Below are 27,799 nucleotides of genomic sequence, written 5' to 3'. Positions count from 1 at the left end.
TTTAAATCTAATATATATAGAAATTGTTTGATAGATTAAAACCAGCGCTAACAGGCTGCCAAAATCCGTACTTAATTTTAACGGAAACATGTGTTATTACAATTTGGTGCCGTGACCAGGATCCTCCGAGCGGAGATAACACTTGTTTATATCAGTTGTGTTAGCTCGAACTGGTTACATTTTTCTGATTAAAGTACAGATCTGTTACATATTTGTCTGCACCATGCAGGGGTGCTAAGCTAATAGTTTTGCTAACTGTACGACATGCGGTTAAAGGACTTTAGTAAGTCGTGACTCGACAGCAATCGTTTGAAAAGAATGGCACATGAAGAACCTGGTGTCGGTTCCAGATGCCGCATGGACGAGCTGGCCAACAGCCAGTGACCCGCCGCTGCGGGGCCAGGGTAGCACTGTCAGCCTGATACTAGCACCGTCGTGCAATGCTAAGCAAACAGGACCAAGACAATCTAACAAAATGATCAAAAGCATAATGACGCATATGAAACAATCTTACGTTACACGTATTTTTGTGATAATTTGATTACATTAAATGACATAAGAATAATTCCACACTGCATGCGAAATTACTAAACGAGATAAATATAACAGATAGTTTCAAAAATTCGTTATGCTTTTAGTCACCTTTTAGTTTAGCACGGCACAGCGAGACATAGGTGGCTGATATTACCAGGATTCTACTTCCAGACTACACTGTCCCTGGCGACGAGCACCGACTAGTCACTACAAACATGTGAAGTGATGTATAAAGTGCAGAGAAAACTGCAATTATTGTGAGTGTGAAGTAGGTTGTGATCTAATGTATGTACATGTATTATTGAAGAAGACGAACTAACAACAAGAGTGGGATGACGCATGTGCCGTCGGAATGTTCCAAAATTGCGAAATTTCCACATTTCGGAAATTTCTCATCTTTCTGTACGGGAATCGCAATTTTTCTTTTCCAAATTGAAAGTTTCCATTGTTTCCTGGCAAAATGTTCCTTTTTGTAAACTTCCTGCAACTTGCACATGTGTAAATAGAACTGTAGGTATTAAAGAATGATAAACCAAATGTGAGAACTGAGAAACACCGCAGATACATCTGAAATTCCAGTCTGAATGTCTATTAGTTGGTGGCTAAAACTATCTGCACAAATGAGAATTAAGTGAAATCCAACCAATGCAGGTAATTTAAGGCTGACTGTACCTACGTATTGATAACTTTGATAAGATGTCACATGAACACAATTGGGATATGATCCCAATACCCATTCTGGGTATCTTGATTCAACAAAACCAGCGCAAATAATGTGAATGACCGTCGTATCCATGTGTGTGCGTCAAAACATTCCTACCATTACTACGACTAGTACGACTACAGTGTTTTTTTTTTTAATTACCGGCAATATTTTGCGATACGAATATACACCGTGGGCTGGTAAGACCCGACAGATTTTAACCACGCATTACGAGCAAAAAAAATTATTTGATTTTTGGTCAATCTCGGCAAAAAATATTTTTACTTCTTGGCGAAAAAAAAACATTACAAGGAATAAGTAAGTAAGTTTTATTGCGAGTTTCCTTTAAAACTTTACTGTCTGTACTGACGGTATGTCTAAAACCAAGCCACATAGTGGAAGCGTCGCAGCCAAAAAGGCGTTCTTCACTGAGTTATTACAGAAACAAATTTTCACAAGAATTCTCACTATCTCTATAACAAGACCTATTTTCGGTGCGGTCAAGAATACAACTTTAAAATCTTAAAGCCCACGGTGTATAAGTCATAACGAACAACTTTTACTATGGAACCATTAGAAAACATGATACCTGACCAGCCAAAATGTATGAAGCAGCATTTTTTTTTATTTCGTGATTTCAGGGTTACTTCCATAGTAAAGGTTGCTCAGTATGACTTATATATTCACATCGTAAAAAATACCGGTAATTAAAAAAAACACCTACTATGCTAAGACATAAGCTCTGCCAATTTTAGTCAGTTTGTGTCTCTGTTATGGGTTATGCATTTTATTTGGTTTTTTTTTTCAAAATTTCAACTATTTCAAGTCACATCTTTGTGACAAAAAAACTCCTATACCAGCAAATCTTCAGAATATTAGCGTTTAGTTTAGTAGGTACGGGACAGCGGGAGACAAGGTCGTGGACTGCTCTTACTACGATGTAGTTGATACGAAACAATAACACGCACACATCAGTAAACTTTCCTTGTTTAGTTCACTCGCATTTGCGCCAGTTTTGTTTTATTTACCTGAGTTAATAATGTAAAAAGTTAATAATATATGTCGTTATATTATAATAAAGTTCAAATTTCGTTATTTTCTATGCAATAAATAATCCAAGCGCACTTTTAAAAATTGTTTCGTAATTTATATTTTGTAATCTAAATTCCTAGATCTCGCGGTAACAATACTAACAATATGAAATGTAGTGCTTTTAAAAAAGTTTTCTTATTATGTCTATGGATTTGAAATAAAGGTAAACAAATCAGAAGTAAAGAACAACTAACAACTCGTTGAGTTTTGCGACGAACAATGTGGACGAATGGTACTTTCTTTATAGTTTGATTTGTTTATATTAGTTTTGATGTCGGCATTAATAGTACTACGGGCCAAAAGTATTGACCATTCTGTAACAGTGTTTGTTACTCCGGCGACACTATGGTCCTCGCGCGGCCGCGCCGGCGCCCCGGCGCCGCCCCGCCCCCGCCCTGCTCGCCGCCGGGCCCCGACTCGCGCCGACACGCCGGCGCCCCGGCGCCGCCCCGCCCCCGCCCCGGTCGCGGCCGGGCCCTGACTCGCGCCGACACACCGACAACAGAGAGCAGGGCTATAACTGCGAAAATCGAAGTTCGTCAATTGCGGGCATTTTTCTAAAAGATCCCCGCAATTTGCGAATTTCGATTTTCGCGGTAGGCCCCCAGCGCCGGCCACGACGAGCGACGTGCCCACACTACGCCCGTGCCACTCGTCGAGTGTGTGGCCGGGGAAGGTATTAGGAAAGGAGATGGTGGCGTGGCCCTATATCTATGTAAAACAATTAAAATATAGCACTGTGGCAGATGCTTTTGGCGCGTAGTTTTAACCGCTACTATTAGTGCTATTATTGCAAAGACCAATGTCAATTAGATTAACAATATGGACGACGTACAATCAGGACTCGGAACTGTTTTTTTTAAACTCGAAATAGCCCAATATTTTGTATTATTTTATGTTCTTCACATAGGACTGAAACATGTAACAACTTCGTATTATTAGATTGTCCCATTAAAAATGAAATATCAAACCAAAGAACGTAATAATACCGGTATTGTTTATATAAAGATAAAACCGGTTCCGAGCCTTGCCTGTAATAATGTTACCCTTCGAAGGCCGCGCAAAAATATGTGACAGGCTCTTATTGCTTTACAAATAAGGTCCTATCAGATATTTTGCAGCTGACTGTATATCTTTGACGTCGACTGTACAGCTGTACTTGCCCATCTTACACAAACATGGATTCAATATTATTGACGTGTTGATTTAAATTTTTATATGCGTGTTGTTACGCCTTGTATAGCATGATGAGTTGTTTTCTAATGTATATAATAGTTTACATAGGATTTATTTTAATGTTTCTTATTGTTTTATTATTCATCGACACAGATGTAGTGGGTTTTATAAAATTCACACTCCTATACATTTTCTTTCAAATCTGAAAAATAATATCATCAATTTTGTATTTTTTATACCGGATACTAAAATGACATTTCTATTGCCCTAAATTTTAAACCGATCTGTAATTCGTACAAAATTGACACAAAAATGGGATGATCGGGTATTTGGCCAGTGAAACTGTCATTTTAGTATTTGGGAAGTAAAAACAAAGTGACAGATCGTAACGCTGCCTGTCCACTGAGGGGAGCGGAGATGTGGGGAAACCAAAAGCATTGGTTCGCCTCAGTGGTCAAGCAGCCTTAAATTAACTTGTAAGCGGCGGGCAGCAAGACAAGTTATTGCATTAAGTAGTCAGCAGCTGAAGTAGTTAGCCGGTGAAGTGTCAAAATTGATCTGAATGTTGTTAAAAGAATAAGAATGTGTGCAGATCATGTTGGACAGCCCACTCAGCTTCGGATGCTGACTGTGCTAGACTTAGCAGACCAGAGCTGTGCCCGGGTTGAAATGAAATTTCTTTTGTAGGCCAGTAGCGCCCGTGTACAATATACGAATACCCCACACTTTTTGTTTTATATCTCCTTTACCCTATCACTGCCTTTTTATCAAAAAAGTTACTAAGGATATACTAATTAATCCTACTGGATTCACAAACTTGGATTCTTCATTGAGCCTTTATAATCAAGTCTGCAAAAAAATCAGAACCACCGGATTTGACGCAAACGTTAATGTATAAAGTGACTGTATTAAATGTACAGAAAATAAAATCATTTGTCCACGTAATCAGAGCTTTTTGGTAAAGAAAATGATCAAGGATAAAACAATAAAATTTCAACCACCTCGTAATTTATTTTCTGCAGTCAACGGTCCGATGGATGTAGTTCTCGAACTAGCGGCTACTCTTAATTAGGATTCAGCGGTGCAATGCACAACACTGAGGGTTACGAGGCAATAAGTATTTACTTATAGTCGGTCAATCAAGTATGTCAGTAGAAAATCGCGAATCTCAAAATTTCTATGGGACGATAATCCTTCATGCCTAAATTTTTTAAAGTTGCCGCTTTTTTCTACTGACGGAAATGGCTTGACAGACTATATACATTAGGTAGGTATCGTAACATAATATAGTGTGACCCTTACCGTCAGTAGAATAAAGCGGCAAATTTTTATAAAATGCAAGCGCGAGGGGTTATCGCCTCAGAAAATTTGTATTGCGCGCCTTTTTCTACTGACAACGTTGTTTGACAGACCATAGTTACTACACAAATAAAGGTACAAAAGCAAACGTGTGTAGTGACTACCGATGTCATACTACAGAAAACCAGCATAATAATCATAAATCGCAGGTCTGGTTTGTAATAGTTCCCTGTGTATCATATATAAAAATCAAGAGTGAGAATATAAGTAAAGTTACAATATGTTTTTGAAAGCTTTAAAGCGTCTGGTAGAAGTTACCGCCGGTGGAAATGGCCTGGCAATGTTGATTATCAAATTATTTACAATATTTTCTAAAACGTAGCCATCAGAATATTAAGAAAAGTTAGAAATGTTTTTACCAACCTTTAGCACCTTGTACCGGACAAATGGCCGTCGGGACAATATAGCAAGTATGCAGAGATTAAAAGTTATTCTTACACTAACTTACACTATATTCTCCCATACATTTTATTCATGAAAAATTAAGTAAGGTCTGGCGGCCCTGGGATCCTGGAATAGTAGTTACGATAGTCACAAAATTTGAATTTCACGCCTTTTTCTACTGACAAACTTGTTTATATAAGACAGGCTATATATAATATAATCTCTAGGTACATATGATTTGTATATTTAATTTTTTTACAGCGAGTGAATTGTCTTTCAACATTATTAATTAACACGTATACATCGTTATGCAGGTGGATTTTCTTTTTGGGTCAGCAAGGGCAGCTCCCAGATCCCGTGCTGCTATGCGAAAACGGTCAAATTTTTTTTTATACCACGACGGTGGCAAATAAGCATACGGCCCGCCTGATGGTAAGCAGGCACCGCAGCCCATGGACGCCTGCAACTTCAGGAGTGTTACATGCGCGTTGCCGACCCTTTAATGAAGATTGGCTTTTACAGATGTTGGGAAAGATCATTTTTTACAAACTTTTTGATGCCCACCGATCCCATTCCTATCGAGGATCAAAATCTTGTACGGGACTTAAACAAATTTTCGAGTACACTCGACGCGGCGAATGATGATCCCTGTGACAGTTCCTCGAATTCGCTTTCGGATAGACATAATTTAAAGAATAATTGTAGAAATAGGTTTTTACCGTATTTTATCCACATTTTTTTTTCTCCAATCAAGGCCCAATCAGTCTGTCAGTTAGAGTCTGTGCGGAAAAAGAAGAGTCGTGGCAGAAATAGGAACTAACATTATCCGTTTTACATGGCAATCAAACCAGACACCTGTCTAATAAATAAATAAAATATTATAAAAACCCCGACAGCACACTAAAAAGAGGAAAACAATCCCCACAAGAATATTGTGGAGCTTATGGTAAGTATCGCAGGCGGGGACCAACAGAGGGTTACTTATAAGTCATTTTGGTTGTTGGTTGTCAAGTTTACCATTTATTCTAGCAGAATGTTACTTTTGTAGGTATTTTCGTTGGTGGCGGTCAAGTTGGTCCCCGCCTACGATTGCCATAAGCCCCACAATATTCTTGTGGGACTTGTTTTCCTCTTTTTAGTGTGCAGTTGGGTTTTTTGTTTTTTTATTACATTTTTAGTTGTTTTTATTTAACGAAAATTTTGTAGATTATTATGTAAGTACCTACCATTTGAAAGTTCTATGACGACGACCAGATTCATGGTGGTTCCTTGCAGGTTATACCTGACGATCCTAACAAAACAGGACAAGTGCGAGTCGGACTCGCCCACCGAGGGTTCCGTACTTTTTAGTATTTGTTGTTATAGCGGCAACAGATATACATCATCTGTGAAAATTTACACTGTCTAGCTATCACGGTTCATGAGATACAGCCTAGTGACAGACGGACGGACGGACAGCGGAGTCTTAGTAATAGGGTCCCGTTTTACCCTTTGGGTACGGAACCTTAAAAATGAGGGAGGGGGATCCTAAAAAAAACATCCTTTAACACTCCCGTGATCAAGACGAATCTAACGATACCTCATACATCAAAATCCATCAAGCCGTTTAGGCTACAGGAGGCCACAAAGAAACAGGCATACATACATACATACTTTCGAAAAACATTAATCTCCTGCCTTTGGCAGTCGGGTAAAAAGTAAACAAACTTCTGTTGTTATGTCGAAACGGGATAAAATCGTACATGGTTCAAAAAGGGAAATTACATTTTAATATTAATTGGTTTCGTCAGAACGAAAAAGCGGCTAAAATCCCTATGTGCCAAACATGTTTGATATTTTTGCATATGAACCATTTTTTTACATTTCAAATATTGTAAACGATGTGCTGATATTTGGTGAAACGGAAAAATACTCTTGCTTGGGCCCGAAATCGGGTCTGATAAAGTGTGGATGTAATTGGCACTTAAAAACTGTGGTAACACTGGTCGCCGCCCGCCATCTTCCTTTTCGCTTCTGTCATTTCCGTGTTCCTAGCGATTATTTTAGGTTAGTGCGTGTTTTCCACATAAAATATACACTAAATCATCCAATAATTGTTCTAAATAGTGTAAAATTGTGCATTTCAGATAATCAAAATGCAGAACGACGCCGGTGAATTCGTTGACCTGTACTGCCCCAGGAAATGGTTAGTGTCATTGTTAGGTTATACTATCAACTTTAGAGCATGTATTTGTGTATTTCTTCGCCGCAGTAGCTGTAAAAATGCATAAAATATTTTTTAGACTGTTGTGAAGTGTTTTGTTGCTGTTTTCAGCTCTGCGAGCAACCGCCTGATCCACGCGAAGGACCACGCGTCCGTGCAGCTGGTGATCGCGGACGTGGATCCCGCGTCGGGGCGCGCCGCCGAGGGTTCCAAGATGTACGTGGTGTGCGGCGCCATCCGCCGCATGGGCGAGAGCGACGACTGCATCGTGAGGCTCACCAAGAAGGACGGTATTCTCACCAAGTGAGTACCTGCTCTAATATCACTGTAGGCCATTTTTCTAGTGATTTAAGTTTGCTGAAGATGCTTAATTTAGAATAAATCCTAAACAATTATGCTGTGCTCAGGTAAAGAATGATATCAAAACATTTGTGTCGAAGTCTAGTCAAACGTCCCACTTTATTTGTTACCATAAAGACGAGATTTGCTAGTATCTATATATGACTAACCTGTCAAAGCATCCTTATTGAAAGCAACAAAGTGGGACTTTTTGCTTGTAAACAACTCATTTGCATTTGAGAAAATGAACCCAGCGGCAAGATGTCTATCAGCAAGAAAAAATGACAGATAATTCTTTTTGTTCTGTTTTGTTGTTAAATACTATTGGCATCTAAGGTTGATAAGCCACACTTTATAAAACTCATTTATTTGAGAGTTTAAAGTCTGATGCTGCCCTTCCCAAACACAGGATGTTCCACTCAGTTCACTGATGTGCTCACAACATACAAATATATACATCAGAATTAACTGACCAGTCTCAAAATGTTTATAATTAACACTTTAATTTTATTCTACTAGTTTCTGAACATTAATTTATGCTACAATAACGAAGTAACTTTTATAACTGACTAAGCCGTGTGTGGGCTGACAACTGACAGCACCCAAACAATGAGTTTTATACCTCTGGTGCATGGAATTAGTACCTAATTGTATTTACCAATGTCTGTATATGTGTATGTGTGTAATCTTGTCTGACTAATGATCTAATTAGATTTGACAGACATTTTTGAATAACTAGTTACCATACTTAGAGGTGAAGAAAAATGGTCGAAATGGATAATGAACTGGTTCACAGGTCATAAAAAAGGAAAAGAGGTAGACCATTTAGAAGATGGGTGGACGACATCAAAGCCATAGCAGGAAGCACATGGATGAGAGTTGCCAATGATAAAGAGGAATGGAGAAGGTTGGAGGAGGCCTTTGGCCAATAAGTGGAACACAGACAGGAATAAAATATCCAAGAACTAGAAAAAATGAAATTTACTTTACTGTCTGAAATAAAGGATTATTATTATATTATAGTTACCATACTTCACACGTCAAATGTAGACAGTTCCTCCAAGTCTCTTTTAGATAGGCTCAATTTAAAAAATAGAAACATGTTTTTATCACATTTTTATTACTTACATGTTACATTTATAAATAAATTAACCTTTTCAATGCCAAAGACCACTAAAATGGTCATCGTCTGTTGTGTCCGCGACGCCAATGACCATTAAAAAGGCTATGGCGGACGTTGTCAAAGCGACTTTCCTACTGTCAGTTAAGCTTCATATTCGCTCTTCACCAGTTAACTATTTGGCCTGGTTAATGTGCTATACCTCATTGGGCCCCATAAAATACAAAACTGATGATGATATAGGCGGACCTTATAAGGATCACATGTATAAAACTCAAATTATTGTTTGTTTGTTGCAGGAACTACTGATGCAGTTAGTTGTGTAAGAATAAATTTATAAAATATAAAAAAAGTATAAAATCTGAATTGTAGTTTGTTTTCATATACCATACACTAGGAATCAAGGCAGCCGTCCAGAGAATGCAAATAAACAAGCCATTCACCTTTTTTAAGAATTATTAAAAAACATGTATGTATGTAGATGAAAATTTGTCCGAAAAAAGTTTTATGAACAGAATCTCCTTAGGCAGAACTTGCAAAAGTGTCCAGCTGTCAGCTATAAATAATAGTTCCAAATCTCTCCAGAGTAGTGCTAGAGTAACTAAGAACCTAGGCGTTATTGACGGAGTGAAGTGCGCTGTCTATGATTAGATTTTTTTCTAGTATTCTAGGTATTGTAGCGCCACCTATTTATTGGCTTTTTGTCGGACACTTTTTGGTATATGGAGATTTTGTTCCTTGCCTCTACCTTCCGTAGTGACAGAAAGCGAAATGTAAATTTTCGGGCATCAATGTCATTATATTTATTAGTAACAAATTATCTGTGAAAACTTGTCAAAATGGTCTTCTAATGGTCAAAAGTCTCTGGTTTCCGGTAAATGCTAGTGTTGCACTCTGGCGGAAAAACGTTGCAGTAATACCTCCTAATCATTCATTCGATTTATCAAGGTGAAGTAGCCTGTTAAGTTCCATACTGTTAGGTAAAAGAGGTTCTAAAAACTGTTGAGGTCTCTTATCTTATTAACAGGCTGTTTTTTACATAGCCAATTTGTTTTCCAATTTTCTCCAAAAAAACATCATAAAACCTATTATGTTTCATGCTTAAACGTATATTGAGCTAGGAGCACAGTACTATCAGCTGTATAAATATCGGTTGCTAATTCAATCGGCAAGGACACTGAATCAGAGCCAGAGGAAGCCGAAACCGGTAGCGGCACTAGCGCCTAGCGGTAGGACATCTATACGGAGACCCAGGTGACCTAGAAGAGACGACGCTCTAACGGGGTAACAAATTAGTTACCGATATTTTTACAGCTCACTATAATCGTAGTATATTTAAGTATGAAACATTGGTTTGTTGGTTTTATGATGTTTTTTTGGAGAAAATTGGAAAACAAATTTGCTACGTTAAAACACCCTGTTAATGAGACAATTACCAAAAATAGTAGCGACGGAAATTTACTGCCATCTTTCGACACATAATTAAAACTTTTAGAGCGCCATTTGAACTTTGGCCTTTGATCTATTAGATGGCGCCACTTTTTGATATTTAACAAATTGAACACGTATCTATGAAAGAATAAGGATCAAAGTCAAATGGCGTTCTAAAAGTTTTAATTATGTGTCGACAGATGGCAGTAAATTTACGTCGCTACAAAGTTTTCTTTGACAATACCTCTGTAGTAAACACCCCTATAATGGAACAAGCACCAGTAATGGGATGGTATAGACAAATCCTGTAAAACAAGTATTTACCATGAGTTGTTAATCGTTGGCAACATTTTACCATAAACAAGATCCAAAGAGCTGTTTAAGTTTAAATTTTCATTGATATTTGTTCATTTGAAAATTAATGGCGCCATACATCCCATGACTGGAGCAAAAACCATAGTCTTAATTGGTTAATAATCTTGAAACTAATTGAACTAGCATTCATTAAATACATAGAAAACATAAAGGACGAATTGAACATTCAACTTTTAAAGCATAAAGCGGTAGAAAGTTTACGGATGTCGGTGAAATATCAAAAATACTCCAAATTTTCTCTTAAGGTGGTTCGACTAGGTTACCCAAAGCTCAAACCTCACTAGATGGCGCCACAATTGCAAATTTTGAGTTTTAATTTTTTTGTGGAGTAGTCTTGGTATTTCTATACTGTAAATTATGTTTAGCGCACTCTTTAAATAAATATTGAACTATTACAACAAACATTGAACACTTCATTGTACAAAAACTACCCCTTAATGTCGACAGAATGTTTCTTGACTCTATTTCTAAGTATCACTCACACATTCAAACAGTCTTACTGGGATCCTTGTAGTAGACAATTTGGCACAGCGTGAGTAGGCTTCAATAGCGTTGCGGTATGTACGTGGAAATACATGCAAGAGGATGTGGGTTCGAGACTCATTAATTTTTTTTTGTTATCAGTGTATCAAGTAGGTACCTATTATTAATAAATTATTTTATGAGAAATATGAGCGTTTTCCATAAAAATATTAAAAATCTGATTCTCACACATCATGATATTTTTGGGTTCTTCCAACTCAGAATCACTAGCATAATCAATCCTCGAGCTAAAAAAACCCGAAAATTTGTATTGAAATTTTAGTTTTACATTGAAATTTCTTTCACACTAAAATGTGACGTAATGGTATGGATATTTTAGGATATCTTTTTTTAATGCTAGGGTGGAGAAGATTCTAAGTAGAATGAACCTAAGAAAGTCCAAATTTGTAAGTCAGATTTTCCGGTATTTTTTTTTTTAAAAATACGCTGTTTTGTTCTAAAATTAAAGCAATCCCTTACTGCCCAGCCTTTAAAAAAGTAGGTACTATTTTACAGTAGAATTAAAACATTTTTTTACGATACATTTAAGTAAATTACAGTGAGTGACAAAATTGCATGGCCTTCTATTTATAACCATTATAAAAAGAAATGAGATATTTACCATGTTTGTTTATATTATTGATTTCCCGATATTTTGACACAACTAGAAGTTTCACACAATGCCTAGAGATAGAAAATTATTTATTTATTTTATTTATTGTCAATTTCATTCAACCGATCACATCATATCCAATTTATGTGTTTATGTATTTCATTGTTTTCTACCTAGTTGGTTATTAAATTCTGTTACTGCAATAATCTTTATCTACATATTATGTATATTGCGACGAGGTGGGGGAAGTCGAGTGTAACTGGCAGTTGCCTCAGTATGAACGCTAGCCGTCGCTGCGTGCGGACCGTTTAAACTGTATTATATAACGTGCCATACGTCCAATACGCAGTCTACGTACATTAGATTTTAATAAATATGTTAAGTTTGCATTACTTAAATGATATTTAATTGCTGATAAATAATAACATTGTAAAATGAAGCGGACACGCGGAAGAAATCTCGTTTCAATGGTTTTAAATGAAACAAGAGATCGTGATTCTAGCGGTAAGTATTTAAAAAAGCTTACAATATATCTGTTAACACAAATTTATATTGCAATATCCTGTACAAAACGGCTTTATAAGATTTTTGTTAGTTGTATCAGTATACGGGTACAAAATTCTTAAGTGTAAATTGTTACTGAACTGCGTATATTGATATAAGTGATGCTTATTCTGCAATATTTTTTTTATTTCAGAATCGCCGCTACCTCCAGGAGCAGAGACTTTACGTGATGAAATTGAGTTTCTAGATAAAATAGATTTAGATTCCATAGAATCGGAACCGTTTTCAGAAACTGTTCTCTTCAGTAATACTTCACTGCAGCAAAGTTGTGGTTCGCCAAATTCTGTGGAGCATCAAATAATTTCTGTCGTTGCAGATGTACATGATGTAAATTCAAATAAGTTAAATACAAGGCAAGTTTTAATAGAAGTGTCCCAAGACTCGATATTTGATTTCAAGGCTTGTCTGAAGCTATTCAGTAATTGGAAAAAAGGGACAAACAAGCAAACCGTTATGTGGAGCCAAATGTGTGAAATATTTATATCACACGAGGAGCCTTTCAAGATAAACTACAAATACACATTTGAACAGGAATACGAATCCATTGAATGTGCTTCCATTAAACAGACAAGGAGCCGATTAAGTGAGCTTGAAGTTGGGCTGAATAATATTACTGTAGCTTACCAGGCACCATTGCCAATTGATAAACAAAAATTGAAAGATCTTAATGATCTTTGTAAGACTGGTACAATACCTGCTAAATACCACGAATTTTATCACAAATTAGTGTAAGTTATAACACTATCCCATGAAAAAAAAATGTGATAAAGTACTGTATTTTCTATTGGGATTGAGTAAAACGGTGTTAAATCTTGTTTTATTAAATATGCAATGTTATCAATGTTTCTTTGTAGAAGGAGTTTATTTTGTTACTGCTTTTTTGCTGATTTTATATAAGATTGAGATATAAGATCTTTAATTATAATTATCGGTCGAAGTGATTTTAGTTGTGCCATGTTATTATTTAAAATAAATGACTGATTTGTCTGCCTACATATTTAAGTTAAAAAACTAAACTTTATGTTTGTTTAATTAAATAAGAAATATTAGCAATATTTAAATAGAGGAAGTGTTTTTAAAGAGACATTTAATGTTTTATTACTATATATTGTTTCAAAAAAGATTCAAGTGATCTCAGTTGTATTATGTTAATATTAAGTTCAATTACGTAGTTAAACAAATAAGGGGCCAAAGTTAAATGTAACTTATTGCGATCCTAGATCATACTTTTGTAATAGTATAGTAAGAATATGTTATTACAAAGCTCGCCTTAAAATGTGATGATTATATGTTTTTTATTTGCTTAAGTAACAATAGAGGTAAGAATCTTGACACAAGACTGATCGAGTGATCAAAAAGGCTGAAATTACTATTAAACTACCTTTGTAATCTTTTTTTATAATAAAAAATTTAATTAGATATACACGTGCATTTTTTTATATATTTTTTCTATTTTATATATGGTACTGTTAAAACATTACTAGCGGTATAGTGATACAAGTGAAATATTAATTTTAGCGTATATTGATGCAAGTGCAAACAAAGTTCATAAATCGATATAATATTAAAGTAAATAAGAAGTAAAAGAACATCTACTTTATTTTTCATTGCAAACTAAAACAATATATTTGATCGAACTATTTAGATACAGTATCAAAATATCGTTAAATCATCAATCCACATACTACGACGTATACTGTCACAAGTGGTAACTAGCTCAGTATACCACACAACTACAACATGTAAAATACGCGTATACTAGTGTATTTGCAATTTTCTCAAAAACTATTAGTAATTTCTAAATTCCATGAATACAGATAAAATCTAAATATATTTTTTGGAACCAATCCAAAATTTTGAAAAATTATATTTAAAAATCACAAAGTTACAGATGTTGCAACCTTTGAACGGCTCTCCTGTAAAATTATGATTCTGCACTTGTACCAGTATACGTAGGAGGTATCGTTAAAATATACCAACGAAAGTTTAATAAAGTATATATTAAAATGAAGTACACAAAATCAGGAATTACATATGACAATATCATTCAAAATCGCCTCCTCTGGCTTTGACACAGGCCCTCAAACGACGAGGCCAGTCATCAATAGCGGCACGCACGATTGTCATGTCTAATTCCGTCACTGTCTTAACTATGGCCCGTTTGAGGGAGTTAAGATTTGTGTGGGGTTTAGCACAGGCTTTCTCCTCAATAACCTGCTATATGGCATAATCCAGGGGGTTAAGGTCCGGGCTGGAGGACGGCCAGTCTTCGTGGGCAATAAAGTCAATTTTGTTCCTTCGAAACCAGGCTTGAGTTGTTTTTGCCTTATGTGCAGGAGCTGAGTCCTGTTCAAAGATCCATGGCTGGTTTTGAAATAGGGTGTGGCTTTAGGGCTTCACTATTGGTTCGAGAACGGTTTCCAGTTTCCGGTTTTCACACCTTTTTCACAGAAATGAATCTGTGTTAGCCCTGAGTATGACACACCCAAAATCATGTTTGGCGGGTGCCCACATTTGTGCAACGCAATAGGGTTGTTTCCATCTACAAATCTTAGGGCATAATTGTATCCCAAAAAATTTTTTGGATTATAAGAACATGTTAAACTACTTTTAGGGGACCTGTAATGACCATATTTTTGTAAATATTGAATTTAAAATATCTTTTGGCACACGTCACGTGACCAAACTCGAAACGTCATTGAAGATTCTGATGACGTCACAACTCTCGGATTGACACTGTTGACAGTTAGGCGATTAACAACAAATGACAAATATCAGTTGACAGTTCGTATCTTCTACGTGTGTATGTAGTTATGTGTCAAGCCATAAACTGTGACGTCACACAATTTTCAAAGAGCGTTTTGGGCGCGAAAGCATCTGTCAAAATATATTTTGTTAATTTAACATATTTAAAGCCGTTTTTAGTATAAAAGCTGAATTTTAAGGCAACTTTTAGTTAATATAGAAAGTAATACAAGCGTTTCAAAAAATTTGAATACGATTCTCTTTTAGGCCCCAATTCATTATAGATACGACGAGATAAGCGTTATGTGTGGTATATAATTATAGCTCACAAGCAATGCTTTTTCGGTAGCATTTGTTTTGACGGAAATAAAGAGGTTGCAAATCGAGTAACAGAACTTCAGAACAGATATCATTTGATATTTACCAGTCGCTTTTCGGTGAAGGAAAACATCGTGAGGAAACTGGACTAATCCCAACAAGACTTAGTTTTACCCTCTGGGTTGGAAGGTCAGATGGCAGTGGCTTTCGTTTTTACGAAACTAGCACTAGTTTTTACTAGTGCCTACGCCAAATCTTGGGATTAGTTGTCAAAGCGGACCCCAAGCTCCATTGAGCCGTGGCAATATGCTGGGACAACGCTAGGAAGAAAGAAAGAAATCGAGTAACAGAACTTAGTAACCAACTAGGTATAATAGTTATGATGTAAATGTCCATATCATGTTGGAGTCATATATGTATTAGCCAACTAATTATTCAAGATCAATACACTTAGCTCCCTTAGGTATTCGCCTTAGTACAATCTCGGGCAAAATTGAGTTTTATAAAAGTGAACTAGTTTCTAGGTCATATTTTCTATGAATTGGTCATTTTTGTAGACTCTAATTACAGTTACACTTTTCCTGGTTTTTCGCGGACCAGAATATCGATGATTTTTGTAACTTGATTTAGACGTTGCTATCATTTTCAATCCAAAAACACATAAAATCACAATTCAGAACATGCGGCAGCTTTGTTTTCTATCAAGTACCTCAAGCACCAGGGCGGCTACTGGGAAAATCGAATTTCGTCAATTTCGGGCATTTTTCTCTGTCACTCTAATTACGTCTTAGTGAGAGTAAAAGAGAAAGATCCCCGCAATTTGCGAATTTAGGTTTTCGCGGTAGGCCCCCAGGTCCTGTCAAGTTTCAGCAGTGTTGCCAGGTGAGCGGAAGAGAATTATCGTACTTGAGTGTCAATATTATTGTACCGTTGAAAAAAATATCGTACGCCAATCAAAAAGGCAGCCCCTAAAAATGTCTTGCAAAATAAGCTTAAACTTCCAATTAATAATAAAAAAAAGACAATTTTCGTCTAAATTGCGCAAAAAATCTGTTTATGTTTGTGTATTTTTGGGATAGACTCAAACGGTATACAGGAAATTGTGACATTTTAAACTTTAAACTTACACCAAGGAGCCGAACACCCAAAAGATACTAATTTTAGCCTATTTCTGAGAGAAAGTGTGATATTTTGCTTCAAATTACTAGACTTTTAAGGTGGCATCATCCAAGGGCTGAAATTGTAGTACTTTAGTGTACGATAATGCTCTTTGGAACATTACGTCATACCGGGGCCCAAATTATCGTACATGTACGACAATTATCGTACGCCTGGTCACACTGAGTGTCAGTGTCGACAGAGTCAGCTAAAAACGCGTCAAACATCGCAACGTCGCGCCGATGCATGGAGTGGCAACGCCGCAATGTATTTGTACACGACATTTGTCACACACACATGAGTAAAATTTATAAAAATATAACGTTGATTATTGCATGATTTCTATATGAAACAAAGTTTTTCTATTAATTTAGCGCAAATGAATATTCGAAAGTAGATAGATGCGCAACTATTTATGTAATAATATTGTGTAATGAATTAATAAATAGCGATTGTTTTTTGTATGAAAATCGAACCACCTTAAATGTCCCATGATTGGTGCCGTTAACCTATTTCAAATTTGTCGGTTGGAATTAAAAGCTGGGACACTATTCAACAGTACGGTTTATTGACTTGTGATTCATTTTTGAACATTATCAGCGGCGGGGCGGGCAGCGCCTGCAAAACAACAATAGCACAACATTAACATATTTATATTATATGTGAAAAAGCCGGCGCTTAGCTGCGCTGTCATACTTAAAGCAATTATACACGCCCCTTATGGAGTAAAATTAATTAACCCTTTTCCAGGCATCATAGTACGATTTATCGACCATATACGCGCTAATAGAATTTCAACCTTAGCCATCCGATTTAAGGTTCAAATTAGATAGCACTTTCGGAAAATGTGACTTGTCTTCAATTTAATCATCAAAGCTGGATTTATTGGAATATATTTGATTTTTTTGGGAAAACCTTGTAGATTAGTGCGGCCTGGAAAAGGGTTAAATCGGCTGCCGCTAACAATAATAATGTGGAAAATTCCGTGCAAACAACGCCAATTCTCCAGCGCTACAACGCAACTAACGCAAGTCATGGTAAGCAGTTCAATCTAGCGCATGCGCCTGATGTCATGCAACTAACGTATTAACCTTTTGAACGCTTTATGTCATAAACACAAATATCAAACGCCAAGCTCCCGGGCGCGAGCGAGCTAATGTAAACCTTACTCGAAAGTGTGAAGGTTACTTTGACAGCGTACGTCATGACACGTACAGTTGTCCTTGGCGCTGTGGACACAGTAACGACGCCTTTCGGGGTTCTTGGCGTTTAAAGGGTTGAATAGCGGCACGCGATGTTCTTCACCTCTCTCCTACCCTCTAAACCTACATTTTAGACACGTTACTGGCCAACTATGCCCTGCCGACAGGCGGGCGGCTGGCCGGGCGGCACACGCGGTTCACTCCCCCCTAACCATGTGAGTGTGACGTAGCGGATGACGCCCTAGTTAGGCAGACACTGACCGACGGCGCCCTGTCGGCAGGCGGGCGGCTGGCCGGGCGCCGGGCGGCACACCAGGCGGGTCTTCTTGCAGGCGGCCGCCGCCAGCGCCAGCCACAGCAGGAACGCCAGCCGCGCCAGGAGCCATCCGAGCTGCGGAAATTATATTTAAATATTTTAACAACGTCGCTGCTGTAAAAACACCCAACTATTAGCCCATTAAAATAAAATTACACGATTCTTACACATTACAATTTACCTACTTACTAAAACGGGACTTCTCGCGTATAAATAAATTTAAGTTACCTCCAACTTTTCGATGAAGGCATTCCCCGTTGTCTCGAAGAGATAGACATTCTTAGTAACAGCGCCGGCGCGAGCACCCGACCAGGGTAGAGCGAGATTGAGTTTTGGCGCCCTTGGTTAAACTTTTTACCAAAATTGCAGTTAAATAATTAGTAATAGTTCACTTATCTTAAGGTTAGAAAAAGACTCCAACCAGGAATTCACAACAATGTCAAATAAAAACTCATTTGAATTTTGATTGTGATTTACTTCTATAGTCCGTAAGGGAATGCAAGTCCATAAAGTCGTGTAAGGGATGACTCCGGCAATACTGTTACGTTGTTATAGATGGTACCACTGTGAACCATCTTGCGAGGCCTCAGACCCTCAGATCAGAGCCACATTGAATCCCGATTTGACCTTTGTTAAATACCATAACCACATATAGGACACTGGCCTGAACGTGTTTTATTTTGTCTCAATCTGACGAATATCATAGAACCGAAGGAAGTTGGGTCAGATAGGTTATTAACGAAGGACCACGTAGGTTACGAAATACGTATAGAAAGGCCCCCCAGTAAAAAGAACTCTCGAGACACTTGGCATAAACTCTTTATGTGGACTTCTTTCTTTCGTTACTTGGGTTAGCAGCCGCCGGGGCAGCGAGGACGTATCATGTGGTGGGTGGTGGGAGGGTGTGGTGATGGTGACGTACCATGAGGGTATTGTTCGGGCGGTCACCAGTACTTGGGCTCGCAGCCGCCGGGGCAACGAGGACGTATCATGAGATGAGTGGTGGGAGAGTATGGTGATGGTGACTTACCATGAGGGTATGGTACAGGCGGTCACCAGTACTTGGACTTGCAGCCTCCGGGGCAGCGAGGACGTATCATGAGATGAATGGTGGGAGAGTATCGTGATGGTGACTTTACCATTAGGGTATGGTACAGGCCGTCATCAGTAGGTACTAGGGCTCGCTGCCACCGGGGCAGCGAGGATGTATCATGTGGTGGGTGGTGGGAGAGTATGGTGATGGTGACTTGCCATGAGGACATGGTACAGGTGGTCACCAGTACTTGGGCTTGCAGCCACCGGGGCAGCGAGGACGTATCATGTGGTGGGTGGTGGGAGAGTATGGTGATGGTGACTTGCCATGAGGACATGGTACAGGTGGTCACCAGTACTTGGGCTTGCAGCCACCGGGGCAGCGAGGACGTATCATGAGGTGGGTGGTGGGAGAGTATCGTGATGGTGACTTTACCATTAGGGTATGGTACAGGCGGTCACCAGTAGGTACTTGGGCTTGCAGCCGCCGGGGCAGCGAGGACGTATCATGTAGTGGGCGGTGGGAGGGTATGGTGATGGTGACTTACCATGAGGGTATGGTTCAGGCGGTCACCAGTACTTGGGCTTGCAGCCACCGGGGCAGCGAGGAGGACGACAGGCTTTTCTGCGGCAGCAAGTGCTGCAGCCGTAGGCTTGGCTGATAATCTGCGGACAAAGAGAAAAAAATATTGTAACAGGTAAAACAGACAAGCAGTAATATTCGGACAGGATAGTTTGTTTATAAAATTAGAAAGAACTATACAGAAATAAGCATGTGGTTCTAAAAATCAGGCACTAATTACGTATTACAAGAAATTTTACCGCATAAATTTCCAAGTACAGTATGGAATTTGATTTCTGTACCGTTTCGTACCTTGTTACTATGACAATCATTCTGTCCGTGTGCTGGACCCGGATTTGTCCTTAAACTACGTATGGGCACTGTGAATGACATTTTGTGTGTGTGTGTGTGTGTGTGTGTGTGTGTGTGTATGTGTGTGGTAGGACACATCACAGTGGATGTCATTCCAGATCTAGAGCAGAGCTAAACTGGGCAAGTACCTCCACCTTACGGAAAACAGCAGCCATATAACACTAGACCTATGTGTTCCTGCCGGTGAGTAAGGTTGCCAGAGCTCAACGAGGGTGAGGAGTGTTAACTCCTCTGGAGTTGCAGGCGTCCATAGGCTAAGGAGACTTCTTACCATCAGGCGGGCTGTATGCTTGTTTGCCACCGAAGTCGTATAAAAAAAACACAGTATAAAAGCCGCTCATGCTGTCTTTCGCAGTTTTCAAAAAATAAAATAACCTATAAATCCATTAAAAAAAACATGAACCAATTAACTTGAAAATTACTAAAATCTCCCCAGAACCCACAATTTTTAGGAACGTATTAATTTCTAGCCATGACATTTAGACATACCTATATTGAAAATAAGACCGAGAGACGAGTGCCGTTGTCCAGAAAAATAAGAATTCGGACCTGGCAGCCCTACATATTCCCAGGGTTATATTGCCAATTAAGTTGCGAAACGGGGGAATTCCAAAAAATGTCGGGTATGTGACGGTATTTTTTAACATTTCTGATAAACCTAAGAAGCCGATATTTGGCATGATAATTTAACTGTAAATTAAACGATATATATGTATATATTATTGTAAGGTAACATTTGGCATTTTACAGATTTATAATCAATCATTAATAATATTTTATTTAATAAGTGATAGTCAATTGACTTTGGACAAGTCACGTGGTCTATCACGTGACTTGTCCAGCGGATCGACTGACGGGGTAGATTGACGGGAACAGCCGCCTTTAAAAACACAAGCGAGTACCTGAACAAGGCATTCTGTTGGTAACCTCGGAATGAGACGGATGTCTTGAGAAATACTGTTCCTATTACCGATTAAGTTAAATAAGGATTGATGGATACAACTATGATTGTAAAACTATAATTAAAGGAATGACGGAAAGTACATGGTTGATATAAATTTGATGTTTTGTTTTTATCCTGACCAAGCGACCTCTCAATACTATACCAATTTCTTCAGACCGCGACCAGTGAAAACTGTGTCAATTCGTCGGAAATAAAGGTAACAAAATAAAAACGCAACAGACCCGAGTATAAATGTATGTTTTAATAAATTTCTTCGTGTTATAAAGATAGCTGCCATACGCGTCACGTTTCCGACTAAGTAAGGTAGAAGTGCTAGTGCTCGACGCTGCACTAGTACTCGACATGGGCACTTTATGTCAAAGTGACAAGGATTAAATTCGAATACAGAAAAATCTTCGTTGTTCAAATTTAACCTATATTTCCATGAAATAAAGTGCCTATGTCGGTGACTAGTGCAGCGTCGAGCACTAGTACTTCTACCGTAGATATATTTATGGAATGCCTCTCCTATAGGCAGTGGCGGATTACCTCAGCAGATGTAGCCAATGCCACGGACCCCACCACTGCCTCAACGAACCCATTAACGAAGCTTAAATTTAATCCGCCACAGCATATAGGTCTCGCAACAAGTTGAGGTGATGTAATTCACACACAGGCAAATAAATAATTAAAAATGGAGATGTTTGGTTGCGTGGCCTCAACTTACGATGCGATACCTATACGCAGGTGCGGCGGCAGCTCATATGGCAGCATCGCTGGCAGCAGGGGCAGCAGCAGGAGCAACATGCCCATGCTTGGCTGACAATCTGCAACAACCTCCAAATCGTAGTACACTCAATAAATCCGACTTGGCCGTATGCCATCATTACAGTTTTCATCAGCACTTGCACTTCACCAAATGTTGGTTTTTGAGTAGGTAAGTAGGGTAAACCGTCTATTACTGGCAACCCTCCAATTACTGGCCACCTTATACTAAAAGGGATTCTGTTTAATAATCACACAATCTAAGTTAATCATCAGAACGATAGTTATTTAGTTTACTTGAATGGTGTAAATAAATAAATAAAATTATTATTTTAGTATAAGGTGGCCAGTAATTGGAAGGTGGCCAGTAATAGACGGTTTACCCTACTGCAAAAAAATACATAGGAGATTTAAATAATCAAGAAATAAATCAAACGAAGGGCCATAAGTAGAAATGGTTAATTTACTAAACAATAAATTGTACATATTTTCCATAATGATCATATCCAGTGAGAAAAATGGGGACTACGTTTGTATGGCGCAGCGGGCGCGCACTGTCCTCTTAAAATAATAATAAAGATTTTTTTAAAGTGAGGGTACAAAGTTCTAGGTCTAGGATAGGTATTGCATCGCAACTTAAGAGGCCACCAACACAACAATACATCGTGTATTGATATGATGCTTTCATGAAATAAAATAGGATAAAACGTATATACAGGACGTTTAATAGACAATAAAACCATCTTTATATACTCATAGTCGTAAAACACACGAAAGTGTCACTGTAAATTTTACGGTACCAATCTGCACCGATCCCCGCTGTCCACAGCCGGCTGTGATCCCCGGCACGTCCCCCCTCGACCCTGGGGGTTTCGGGGCGTGCCGTCATGATGAGGTTCCCCTCAAGACGACAACACGACCATGTGCACTTGTGTCCTGCCCTTTTTTGGATCACGTATGGTCCGCAACGCAATGGAGGCTGAGATCTTAAGTAGAGCTCGACTTTCGGCCTCGCTTTTTACACATATGGCCATTGGTTATTTGGTTCATGACTGAGCTCTGTTCTCCTGAAGCTTGGCCTTTAGACTGGCCACGAGACATTACCCTAATACAGCCTTCCCATTACTAACAAAAATCCTATACTTATAAAAGGGCCTTACAAAAATCTGCCATCCGGAGCCTCGCAAAGCCAAAGGCTGAACCCACGATAGCCTACGAACGAAAATTACTTCGACGCGTATTGGGGGCATCTTTCTCTGTCACTCTAATTACGCCTTCATTGGAGTAAAAGAGAAAGATCCCGCAATTTGCGACTAAACATAAAGGATCTGTCACAAATTTATTGTTTACCTTTTAATTTTCGACGTTTACAACTTTTCACGCAGGTTTCGTTTCCAGCAAAATGTGAAAAATCTCTACTTGTACATGGCGCGATGACGTCTATCAAAAGGTATCTTCGGACACATCCAAATGTTGTGATTATGAAAGCTGCGTTGCAGTTGCGGAATGTTTCCAGAAAATTGTAAAAGTTCTCGGTAGTTTCAGGAAAATGTCACGGGAAATCAGGGATCGGAAACCGGTATTTTTTGTATGGGAACGAAAACGGTATTTTTTCGTTCTTTGTTAATTACTTCATTTCTAATTGGGCAATCTAATAATACGAACTCGTTATCTGAAAACACAACTGAGTCCTACATTTAGAGTATAAAATAAACCGAAATATATGGTTATTTCGATGTTTTTGCAAAAAACCGGTTCCGATCCCTGCGGGAAATAACTATTAAATTAAATAATTTAAAAACCCCCTATTACGCAATGTATGTCAGAAATGCCTTACATCATTTTGAAAAAGAGACTCTTCAAACTGCTGGATCAATTTTTATCAAAAAATATCTAAGAACCACCGCAAAGGTACTCGCTTTCACGTAAAAAACGGCATCGATATCAGTCCATCCGTTTGAGAGCTACGACGCCACAAACAGACAGACATTGACGTCAAACGTATACGCCCCTTTTTGCGTGGGGGTTGAAAAAGGAAACTTTCATTTTGATAATGGAAAATTTAGATTCCTATACAAATGGAATCTAAATTCCATGTAGAAATTTCGCAATTTCGGAAACTCCCACACGGCACAGTAGTAGTGTGTGCTAGTTTTGCGTGTCGTATTATTGACGATTATTAATACCTATGTACCCGTAATGTGCCTACCTACCTACCTACCTGGTGAATATACCTACTAATATGTCGTTTGATTTGCGATGAATAAAGCCAGACCTGCGGTGGCAGCATGGATGCAATTTTTATCATTTGTCACTATGCCTGTCACTTTCGCACTTACATACCTGTTAGAATGTGACAGACATAGCTAACAGGCGATAAAAATGCGACCGTGCTTAGCCCTCAGAAATATATATGATCGTTGTCAAGAGTGCGCTGTTATTCTCATGTATAGGATGACAGTTCAGTTTAGTATGTAAAATCTAGTTCTAATGAAATTCCACAATATGGCGCGTGATCATATAGGTATAACTAGTCAGGCTTTACCTCCCCCCAATTCGGGTTGCCAATTTTGCGCTCCTATAGGCAGTGGCGGATCACCTTAGCAGTTGTAGCAAATGCTGCGGCTCCCACCACTGCCTAAACTTAATAACACATCTACACTCTAATCCGCCACTGCTTATAGGTCTCGCAACAAGTTGAGGTTAGTGTAATACACACACAGACAAAGAAATAAAAAACAGTTTGACGTGCTGCGTGGCCTCAACTTACGATGCGATACCTATTGGGAGCAGCCGCGGCGGCACGCCGGCATGCAGCACATGCGGCAGCAGCGACAGCAGCAGTTGCAACATCCCCACGCTTGGCTGACTATCTGTGAACAACCAGGCCATCGGGTGTATTCCCATTTGTCCCAGATGGACAAATGACAATAGAAACAATCATATGAGTCATTCCCAAAAATAAATCCGACTTCGCCATCCGGTGTTCCATCATTATAATAATCATCATCATCAGAAGTTCTACTTCATAGAAAACAAGAGTTATTTACAAAGATAATTTGAAATAGAGGTGTATTGTCAAAGATAACTGTGTAGCCACATAAATTTACTGCCATGTTTCGACATATGATTAAAAAAAAAATTAAACGCCATTCGACTGTGATCCTTATTCTTTGACTGATGTGTTAAATATCAAAAAGAGGCGCCATCTTCCGGACACAACCTAAAGGTTATGGTGCTTCGAGCAACGCCGGGAAGGGAAACTGCATTCGTACTATTTCCCCTCTGCCGAAGCATAGGTAGAACTGTACCCTATGGCAGTGCATGTTGTGACTCGTCCGTACACAAAAAGAGATCGAGGTGTGCAAGATTTGTCTTTGACGTGTGTCATTTTCTATGTATTTGTGTCGTCATTACAGATTGGATTTTGTATGTAGTGAGTGAGAAGTGCGACTGTGTGCACGTTTCCCCCCGCAAAAAATGGCAGAACGATTTTGTACGGTGAGATATCGCTTAGGACGTGTCGGAAGCCGGTGTTGCTCGAAGTTATGGCGCCTCGAAACGATGCCGCCATACCTTTAGCCTTTGATCTATTATGTGGCGCCACTTTTTGATATTTAACACATACCAGTAAAATAATAAGGATCAAAGTAAAATGGCGTTCTAAAAGTGTTAATCATGTGTTGAAAGATGAAAGTAAATGTATGTGGCTACAAAATTTTCTCTGACAATACACCTCTATTTTAAATTCTCTTTGATTATAAATAAATACACGTAGGATGACTGATGAAGCTTTCCGTTCTGGAGCTATTGTCGACTAAAAAATGTGAGCGGAAAAGCTTCCCCGGTAACCTTACAAAATTCGAAATCATTGCACCATCGCCGCTGAGCTACCAGTAAAACTTCAAAAAATTTCAATAGGTATAAGGGCACCAATCATGGGACATTTAAGAGAAAATCTGGAGTATTTTTCATATTTCACCGACATATGTAAAAATTTTACCGCTTTATGCTTTAAAAGTTGAATGCCCAATTCGTCCTTTTCTATGTATTTAATGAAAGCTACTGCAATTGGTTTCAATATTAGGTATTAACCAATTAAAACTATGGTTTTTTGTTCCAGTCATGGGATGTGTGGCGCCATTAATTTTCAAACTGATATCAATGAAAAATTGACCTTAAGCAGCTCTTTGGCTCTTGTTTATGGTAAAATGTTGCGAGCAATTAAAAACTGATGGTAAATACTTGTTTGACAGGATTTGTCTGTACCATCCCGTTACTGGTGCCTGTTCCATTATAGGGGTGTTTACTACCTATATTATCAAAATTGTCTATGTGTATGTTAACTCTTCACGCGTAATTCGAGGGATCAGGTGTGGAGCGTACGTACCACTATCCACATCCTAGCTCCATCATCAGATGCTTGATGGTACCTAAGGGGTCGGTGAGACTTTAGGGTTTTTACCGCGGTAAGAAAGCCGTAATCATCTTGCTTAGGAACAAAATACCAGCTGTTTTAAATTTACAGTTTTGTTCGGTACAAGCCGTATATGGGTTTCCGAGACGTCGGTGCTACGCGACGGAGATACAATACACCCAAATTATATTTTAAGTCTTGATCCAGCATAGCCCTGTCCAACCGGTCCGTTATGATCGTGCGGATGATCACAGTTAAACATAAGTTTTAATACTTGGCAAAGGCTGCAAATCTCAATTTTCCGGTTGGAAAGGTTTAGTCTAGCTTTTTAAGGTTGCCGATTTTGCGCTCCTATAGGCAGTGGCGGATTACCTTAGTAGATTATCAAATACTACGGCCCCCACCACTGCCTTAACGAACTCATTGACATATCTAAAGCCTAGTCCGCCACTGCATATAGGTCTCGCAATTTAAGTTGAGGTAAGTAAACTGACGTGCATGGCCTCAGCTTACGGTGCGATACCTATACGCAGCCGCGGCGGCACTCGGAACGGCAGCAGGGACAGCAGCAGGGGCTGCAGCCCCGGGCCTGGCTCACTATCTGCGAACAACCAGGCCAAAACGTAGAAGTCGGTATCAAATAGCTATCTATATGTAACAACATTATTTCGTCTGCATCATCACACAAACAAACAGCCTTTTACCTTAAATGTGCCTAAACCTGTAAACAATGGATAAACTTCTAACGAATTAGTTTGGTTCTGATATTTGAGTTATAGGTTTAGTTTCCGTAGTTTTCGAAATAATATAACAGAATTGATAACATTCTTAGATAGAATAGCTTAAAGCCTTAAAAAACAATAACAACTTATCACGTTAGTTACTAAAAAGATTTCCAGTCTGCTGTGTCAAGCTGCTTTTTGGACAGCTGACCTTCCCTGGAAATCCTTTCCAAATAGCGTGTCTGTAAAGTATATTTATAAATAAAAATAATAAATAGGCCTTGGGATAAATTGTTTATGACTCAAAGAACATGTCATATTTGATTGTATTACTGACTTCCTGATTTAAGTATTATATCAATTTAGTATTTCCGTATTCAATTAGGATTTAGACCGCATTTCTCAGTTGCGTTTCATTCTTCAAGAACAGTATCTATATCCTCTAGCTGCCCAGAGACCTATAAGAAGGTCACATTACATTCTAATTTCAATCTTTATTTTGACAATGTAAAATTTGCTTTGCTTTGGCAAGTTTTCATGTCTGGGTCTGGGACTAAACGCCACGACTGCTGTACCCATGACTAGTATACACATACGAAAGTGAATAAAACTTACTCCGAAGATTATGAAGAGTAGCCACCAGAGCAGGAGCCCCGACCGATTCATTTTGCTGCCGTTTTACCTGTCCTGGTTCATTTTCCGGTTTTTATTTACGGTTAAAATTTGCAGTATTTATGCCCGACGGGCGTGATGGCCGAAATTCTTTTGTTTTTATGTCACTTCAGAAGATACTTCAAGGAAAGGTTGAATTTCTTGACGGCGATTAGTGGCC

General features: G+C 38.6%; 3 protein-coding genes across 11 annotated transcripts in view; 2 read left to right on the top strand and 1 right to left on the bottom strand.

The window, feature by feature from the left end:
• The window catches only part of LOC133532282 (cilia- and flagella-associated protein 410), a 43,521-nt gene extending 41,710 nt beyond the window's left edge, over positions 1-1,811 (top strand). For 5 of the 6 annotated variants that reach the window (XM_061870885.1, XM_061870883.1, XM_061870881.1 and 2 more), the window contains one exon: positions 351-1,441. In XM_061870885.1, the coding sequence (XP_061726869.1) occupies positions 351-384 (34 nt within the window). In that variant the 3' untranslated portion in view covers positions 385-1,441. Of the gene's footprint in view, positions 1-350 lie in introns of all 6 variants that reach the window. The other variant, XM_061870884.1, reaches the window with a different exon arrangement.
• Positions 1,812-7,214: 5,403 nt separating this feature from the next.
• On the top strand, positions 7,215-9,276 carry LOC133531924 (small ribosomal subunit protein eS21). 2 transcript variants are annotated; one of them, XM_061870354.1, is made up of 4 exons: positions 7,215-7,294; positions 7,375-7,433; positions 7,563-7,754; positions 9,210-9,276. In XM_061870354.1, the coding sequence occupies exons 2-4, from the start codon at positions 7,384-7,386 to the stop codon at positions 9,217-9,219; spliced, it is 252 nt and encodes an 83-aa protein (XP_061726338.1). In that variant the 5' UTR covers positions 7,215-7,294; positions 7,375-7,383; the 3' UTR covers positions 9,220-9,276. The 2 variants fall into 2 exon arrangements, with proteins under 2 accessions (XP_061726338.1, XP_061726339.1); XM_061870355.1 differs by lacking the exon at positions 9,210-9,276 and having other exon boundaries at positions 7,563-7,758.
• Positions 9,277-17,182: 7,906 nt separating this feature from the next.
• LOC133531923 (uncharacterized) lies at positions 17,183-27,704 on the bottom strand. 3 transcript variants are annotated; one of them, XM_061870352.1, is made up of 5 exons: positions 27,583-27,704; positions 24,599-24,701; positions 19,735-19,852; positions 18,100-18,229; positions 17,183-17,254 (listed from the first exon to the last, which is right to left on the bottom strand). In XM_061870352.1, the coding sequence occupies exons 2-5, from the start codon at positions 24,679-24,681 to the stop codon at positions 17,217-17,219; spliced, it is 369 nt and encodes a 122-aa protein (XP_061726336.1). In that variant the 5' UTR covers positions 24,682-24,701; positions 27,583-27,704; the 3' UTR covers positions 17,183-17,216. The 3 variants fall into 3 exon arrangements, with proteins under 3 accessions (XP_061726336.1, XP_061726337.1, XP_061726335.1); XM_061870353.1 differs by lacking the exons at positions 24,599-24,701; positions 27,583-27,704 and adding an exon at positions 21,791-22,059 and having other exon boundaries at positions 18,051-18,229; XM_061870351.1 differs by lacking the exons at positions 24,599-24,701; positions 27,583-27,704 and adding an exon at positions 21,791-22,057.
• Positions 27,705-27,799: the final 95 nt, after the last annotated feature.

Source organism: Cydia pomonella, chromosome 26 (genome assembly GCF_033807575.1).
Source record: "Cydia pomonella isolate Wapato2018A chromosome 26, ilCydPomo1, whole genome shotgun sequence".
NCBI classification, from domain to species: domain Eukaryota; kingdom Metazoa; phylum Arthropoda; class Insecta; order Lepidoptera; family Tortricidae; genus Cydia; species Cydia pomonella.
This window is presented reverse-complemented; position numbering and strand designations above follow the sequence as displayed.